At 34.8% G+C, this 7,808-nt stretch overlaps 1 protein-coding gene across 1 annotated transcript; it reads right to left on the bottom strand.

Moving 5' to 3' along the window:
• Positions 1-2,956: 2,956 nt before the first annotated feature.
• LOC141627926 (protein FAR1-RELATED SEQUENCE 1-like) lies at positions 2,957-4,122 on the bottom strand. The gene is made up of 2 exons (XM_074441121.1): positions 3,631-4,122; positions 2,957-3,340 (listed from the first exon to the last, which is right to left on the bottom strand). The coding sequence occupies exons 1-2, from the start codon at positions 4,120-4,122 to the stop codon at positions 2,957-2,959; spliced, it is 876 nt and encodes a 291-aa protein (XP_074297222.1).
• Between the last annotated feature and the right edge of the window lie 3,686 nt (positions 4,123-7,808).

Genomic DNA, 7,808 nt, shown 5'->3' with positions numbered 1-7,808 from the left:
CAAGTTCAAATGAAGCCACCTTTGTTTGAGTTGGTCTTAGTACTCGATGTAAGCTAGGATAAGGGTATAGGTTCAGATGAATAGTATCAAGTCTCAGAATGAGCTTTATCGAACGGTTTAGGCAAAGATGCCGAGTCATATAGATGTAGGTTTGTGTTGGGAACAGAAAATATGAAAAACCCGCTGAAAAGAAAGAAGGCGTGGAGGAAAAATAGTAAAGGCCCGCTGAAAAGAAAGAAGGCGGTGGCAAGAAATGATGAAACTCGCTGAAAAGAAAGGAGGCGAGGAGAAGAGTGACAGAATGTCCCCAACAAGAGTGATGTATGATGTCTAAGTGTTCTCATAAAATAAGTCTGTGTTTAGTATCTGGGCGAAGCCAACGTTGTTGCTCTGTGAGTTTAATCCACCCTGTCAATGACAAGTGATCTTGATTCCCATGTGCCCACGGGAGCACGCCCATGCCATACGATATCTCCGTCCCAAGTCCGACAACCTTGTGATTCCCATTTGTCATCTTTTGGCGCCGAAACGGCCAATTTACGTTTATACCCCCAACAAGTCAATAATCGAATTAAAACCCGGGCACACTTACGGTTTTATTTCCCTTTTTGTTTTACGGTAGCGGGCTACGCCCACGTTGTTTACGGGTCATACGGAGTGTCTGAGTCGTATTTCATTTTCACCCATCAAGGTTCGATTTAAAAAAAAAATCGAAATTTCAAAATTCCAAAAACTTTTTGCGAATTGTGGATAGATGACCCAAGTAGTTGAATCTTTGTGGGTCGATGACCCAATCTTTCGAAATTCAAAATTCATTTTTTTGAAGGGCCGATGGCCCAATATTCTAAGTGATGACAAATTCGAAATGCGGGTCGATGACCCAATTATTCAAGATTTTCAACGTGTTCAATCTTCGGGTCAAAGACCCAATCTTTTAGATGATCCAATTTCAAGATCGATGATCCAAATGTGCTTATATGATGATTATTGCTAGTACGTTTTCTATGTTTCAAATATAGCAGGATATGCTTCAACTGGGGGCTCTAAAGTCTTCGACTTTAGAGCCATCACAAACTGGGGGCTCTGAAGCTGTTGGCTTCAGAGGCCATTATCAAGATGTAAAGGATGACATCCACCAAGAATTCAATTCAATACAAAGGTATGAAATGGAAGAATTCCATAGCTGAAAGCAAATGATGAAAGTGGCGGCAACCTCCTCGGAAAGTCCCGTCCCATTTTGACACCTGCCAGCAGATGATAAGCGTTGGGCAAGTGTCAGCAGATGATGAATTTTGGACAAACGCCAGCAGATGATAAACTTTGGGCATGTGTCAGCAGTTGCCGAACTACGACACGGGTTTGATTCCGTCAGAAACGGATACGTAGGCGCCTAAGGATAAGGCTCAACCCATCATATATGCAGCTTTATGGGTCGACGACCAACGATGACAATTTAACGCAAAAGATGCAAGAGTTAATCCCCGACGAAGTTTTAGGTATGATCTCTTCTTATGGCTGGCGAGCTTATATACGCAAGTCTAATGGACTATAAATGACCCGCAGAATCCTCAGGTTGAGAGGGACCTGGGGTATACTTTGACTTTCGCCTTGTCCAAGCCTCAGTCAAAGTGGGGTCTCTGTAGATACCCGTATCCGTCGATATTGGAATTTATAGAGAACCCGAAAAACACCCGATGATGATAGGACACATGTATTCTTTAGTTGTCATTGTTATTATTTGGGCTCGTTTTACGATGTAGAATGAGCGTTGTCGACGAAGTATTTTATTAATTTAAATGATATTTAAATTAAAGGTTTTTTTAAAGTGAATTCATTTTATTGTTTTAATTTGAATTTATTTTCTTAAATTTATTTTAGTGAAGATAAAACAATATTTTTGATTTGAGAAATTATTCTTTAGTTAATTGATTTGAAAACTCAATTTAAATCGTTTTATAAACCGTATTCTGAGACGTAATAAGCTTTTACCGTGTCAAGTTACAACTCATCAAATTAATATATTTATGGAAATTTGGTATGTCTCTTATGTTTGTTTACATGATTCTTTGTCGTCAGCAAAGAGCAAATTGGCAAGTGTAAAACATTATCAATTACTGTAAAGCATTATCAAATTAATATATTTATGGAAAAAAATCAGAACAATTGCAAATAATTCATCATCAATTATTATAAAGCATATTCTTGATGATTTTAAAACTTTCACATAAAATATAGTATGTTTGTTTACAAGAATCATGTAAACAAACATACTATATTTTATGGAATTTTGGTACTATATTTTAATGGAATTTTGGTACGTCAATTATTGTAAATTATAATTTTTATAAATTGTGGTTATTGTAAAGTATAACCCTGATAATTGTAAAGCTTTCACATGATTATTGTAATAGGGCAAGGTATTAAATGAACAAAATCAGAACAATTGCAAATAAATTCAACATCAATTATTGTAAAGCATAACTGTGATTATTGTAAAGTTTTCACGTGATTATTGTAATAGCGCAAGGTATTATTAAATGAACAAAATCAGAACAATTGCAAAAAAAATTCAACATCAATTAATGTGAACCATAACTTTTGATTATTGTAAAAGTCTAACACAATTATTGTAAAGTATACCCCTGATTATTGTAAAAGTCTAACACAATTATTGCAATCATGCGGTTATTGTAAAGAATAATCTGGATTATTTTAAAACGTAATCTTAATTATTTTAAAGCATAATGCATTTTTCATTCTTCTTCATCTTCATCCTCCATTTCATTTTCCTCTTCATCTTCTTACTCCAAAGCATGCACAACAAACGGATTTGGACAGTTTCTCTTGTCATGGTTTCCCATTTGTTTGCAGTTATTACATAGCCACTTCATTTGTTTTTTGCAATCTTTGGCGGAAGAACAGTAATATTTTATTTTGCTGAACAACCTAAGAGCATTTACAGTTCTTGTTCCTTTGTCAAGCTCTCTTTTGTTGGATTTATTTTCTCTCGGAATTGTAAAAGCATCAAACTTAGTTCCTTGATCTGAGTATGAGGCATTGAGTTAAGAACACTTACTGTTGCATAAAACTCAGACCATACCCTTGATAATTCCAACTTTCTCAAATCAGTGGGATCGTAGTCTTGCAATAACTTTCCATCCAGTCCATACAAAGGCTTTTTATATGATTTCTTTGTCCATCTGTTTTCGATGTACTGCTTTGGTATGCTTTGCAGTCCTTTTCCTGATATAATCCATATAATGTGTTTACAAAGTATTCCTTTCCTCTCAAACATCTTGCACGTACATGTTGTTTCCTTTGATTCGTTATTGTGAGCAACCTGCATTAAAGTGTAATTGTTTCAATAGGCAAACATAGTTATTGTATAGTTCAACATGAATTATTTTCTGCAGACTAGCAATGAACACCAAGGTAGAAGTCCATCAGTTTTTTTAATGTTAAAACACGGTTATTGTGTTCTTTTATCACAGTTATTGTATGTTAAAGTAAAAAGACAATTATGTTTATAAAATGGAATAACCTGAAATATTTTATGCTTCCTATAGGCATCTTCAACACTTATAATGTGCATGTTTCCTTGCTCAGAAAATCCCCTAACGGCACACGAACAGGGACCATTTGCACTTGCTCTTGGAACTCATAGAAAACAGTATGTGTGTAGATTTTAGAGGCATGTTTCTCAATCATTGTCTTAGAAGAAACCTGTGGCAACGTGCTGTCACTTGCAGCATCAAGAAATCTCTGATTATAGTGTTGTTGTTCCATTGCACTCTGAAAACGCAACCAAAATTCTACAAGTGTGCCATCTATGCTCTCAAATCTTTTGAAATAACTGTTTTGACTCTCTGATCTTTGTGTAGTTTTCAAAAGGCGGCCTAAAGGCAAATCCCTAAAGTAAGCAGGTATCCATTTGTGCCTTTTACCATACATGTATGTCAACCAAGTATTATCATTCAACTCAAAGTCATTAATCACTTGAGACCATTTTTCTTCAAACTCAATGGGTTCCAAGTCAGTATCCCAAACAACTGCACATATTCGCTCAACAAAGTCAGTCTCCTTACAAATCTGTGACTCAACTTTATCGGTAAGTTTTTTCATTATACGTCACTTGCAATAGCGATGTCTTGCTTTCTTGAATACAGAACGCACCCTGAGTTTAATTGCTGCATCTTGATCAGTAAGAATGCACTGAAGTTCCTTGTTGCCCATACAATCAAGGAACTTCTTAAACACCCAAATGAATGATTCATCGTTCTCATGATCGACAAGTGCAGCAGCAAAAGTCACCGTTTTTTGTGGTTGTCAACACCAGTGAATGGGGTGAAGGCCATGTGGCACTTGTTAGTACCGTAAGTAGGATCAAAGGTGATGGTGTCCCCAAACAAGGAATAATTCATTCTTACTTGTGCATCTGCCCAAAAGATTCTAGCCAAACAGTTATCCTCATCAACTTGATAAGCATAGTAAAAGCCATCTTGTGATTCAGAAAGCGCCTTTAAATAATCGAGAATCATGTCAGCATCCTTGTCACCTATATAAAATTTAATATTTCTTTTGAAGTTCTTGAATTCTGTGAGAGATGCACCGATGTTTGCATACCCATTTGATTGTTCCGCCAGAATTCTAAATGTCTTGGTAGCCCCGATGTTGAGTTTACAATTGTCTGCTTAATGTAAAGGTTAAGCGTTCATAAATTTTTCTAGAGTTCCCTTTCTTTGAGTGAGCAGAGCCTGCGATTATGACCTTCATAAAACGTATCAATACCATACCCTATTAGCTCCTTAAGGTCATTGAATACAGCACAAAACCGTATTTTTGCCTTGCAACCAAATCTTGTTATTTTTGTTTTCTTTGGCTCTACAGATCTTTTCCTCTTCTTTTTCTCTTCTGTGTTTTCAAATTCAACAACAGGTTTGAGTTTTTTTCGATCCTCTTTGAATCCATGTCTGTTGCAGACCATTGATTTTTTGTTTATCAGACCATCACGGAATCTTGTTTGTGCGTAATTTATTGGTATGAAACCACAAGCCACAACATATAAATTGTAAAACTCTATTGCCTCCTCCAGCTTTACAAACATTAACCCCACAGCAGGCTTGAAACCATTTTCTACCATCCTACTCCACTTCTCACTGCCACCTGGAGTATATCTCAATCCCAGATTATGGATAGTATTTTCTCCTATTTCAGACGCAACAGTAGGTGTAGACAAAGTTGTTGCATTGGTAGTATTAATTTCAATGCCTGAAAACATTAAAACATGAGAACTGTTATGGTATTATTAATTTCAATATCTTAGATTCTATACAAAACAAAACAATACAATCTCTGCAGCAGCAGTTATTTTAATGTTATAATGCAGTTATTGTATTATACAAATCCACTTATTCTATCAGAGAGGGGAGCTTTTTAGTGAGATTGGTAGCCTAGTCCACCACAATGCACACACAGTTATTTTAACGTAATAGTAAAGTTATTTCATTATTGTATAGTAGTTATTGTAAGGATATTTTTGTCAGATCTTATAAAATAGTATTTATTGTGATAAAAACAATTTCTGCTACAATAGTTATTTTAATGTTTTAATGCAGTTATTGTATTATACAAATCCAATTATTCTATCAGAGAGGGGAGGGTTTTAGTGAGATTGGTAGCCTAGTCCACCACAATGCACACAAAGTTATTTTAATGTAATATTAAAGTTATTTCATTATTAAAGAGTAGTTATTGTAAGGATTTTTTTGTCAGATCCTATAAAATAGTATTTATTATGAAAAAACAATTTCTGCTACAACGGTTATTTTAACGTTATAATGTGGTTATTGTATTATACAAATCCAATTATTCTATCAGAGAGGGGAGGGTTTTAGTGAGATTGGTAGCCTAGTCCACTACAATGCACACATTGTGTTATTTTAATGTAATACTAAAGTTATTTCATTATTAAAGAGTAGTTATTGTAAGGATATTTATGTTAGATCCTATAAAATAGTATTTATTATGAAAAAAAAACAATTTTTGCTACAACAGTTATTTTAACGTTATAATGCGGTTATTGTATTATACAAATCCAATTATTCTAACAGAAGGGGGGAGGTTTTTTACTGAGATTAGTAGCCTAGTCCAGCACAATGCATCACAGTTATTTTAATGTAATATCAAAGTTATTTTAATATTGTAAGTCAGTTATTGTATTACTGTAATCCAGTTATTCAAATACGAGATATTGAATGATATCATGAATGAAAACCTACATGCAATTATAGTGATATTATGTAGTTGTTATTATAACGACAAAATGAGTAACAATATGAAAATAATCTACATGCAATCAGTAATTTTAACAAAAAACTTATCAACCTAATAACAACATTTATTATATCAGCATTATGTCACAAATTTATGCCTGAATTCATCGTTGTTTGATTATCAGCAATATTATCAAGCAGAGTAAGAGTTTGATCGTCTGAATTCACCATCGTTGAAAATGAAAATTATGGAAAAAACACGTAAATTAAGTCAGAATTTGTTATTTGATTCAATTAATGTAGTTATTCGATTATTAAATAAGAAATCGGAAGAAATATCAATACCTTCGGTCGAATTTGAAGAATTAGGGTTTCCGAAGAAAAATTGATGAACAAATTGATAGTTTCAATTGAGAAAATCAAAATAGTGAATGAATTGTTTGTAAAATTATGGTTTCACAAAAAATATTTGAAGAATTGATGAATTTGTTGATCATGAATTGTGTTTTTGTTGCGTGATTTTGTTGATAAAAAATCAATCAAAGAACAGAGTGTTTTGATCAAAAGTAGAGAGAGAAAGGAGGAGAAAGAGAGAGAAACAACAGGAGAATAATGACGACGCAAAATTTGATAATTGGGTTTTGTCAACTCATTTGATTATATATGCGGGGGAAACTCACGAAAAGTAGCAAACTCACCGAATCTTGATATATATATATATATATATATATATATATATATATATATATATATATATATGTATATATGTATATATATATATATATATATATATATATATATATATATAGAGAGTGGTTCTTCTAAGGTCCTTACATCCATTGAGTCCCTAAGTCCTTATAAGGGCCTTTGGATGGAAGGGATGGAGGGATGAGATTACATCTCAATGGAGGGCTACAAATCTCCCTCCCTAATCTTCTTCCCTAATTGTGTATAACTCTACCTAATTGTGTACAACTCTTCCACCATTCTAATCTCCCAACTCACTTCCTCATTCACTCATCCTCTCTCATTTCTCACATTCACTCTTTCTCTCTCATTTTCTCCCACCCTCTCTAAACAAAAAAAAAACCAAGTTGATAAAACAAAAAAAAACCACAAAAATCACTCCACCACACCCGACCCACCACCACCCCACCACCATCCGACACCACCACCACCCTATCACTGCCACCACTAGCCGACACACCGACAAGCCCATCCACGCCGACCTCCACTCCCTCCACCGCCACCAAACCCGACAGCCACCAAACCACGACAACACCAAACACGAAACCACCACCACCTCTATTCTCCCTCTTTGTCTCAGATCTACCCGGAAAACACGGCCTGCCGGCCTGCCTGCCGTTTCCTCGTCGCCGCCTTCGCGTCTTTGTGGTTTTGTTTTGTTTTGTTTGTTTTGTTTTCCGTCGTCGTTTATATTTTCTTTTTTATTTTAAATTGGTCTTTGTCGTGGGTGGAATTCTTTGGTTACATTTTTTAATGTTCACATGTTTTAATGTTCACATTTGTCGTGGG

Source organism: Silene latifolia, chromosome Y (genome assembly GCF_048544455.1).
Source record: "Silene latifolia isolate original U9 population chromosome Y, ASM4854445v1, whole genome shotgun sequence".
NCBI classification, from domain to species: domain Eukaryota; kingdom Viridiplantae; phylum Streptophyta; class Magnoliopsida; order Caryophyllales; family Caryophyllaceae; genus Silene; species Silene latifolia.
This window is presented reverse-complemented; position numbering and strand designations above follow the sequence as displayed.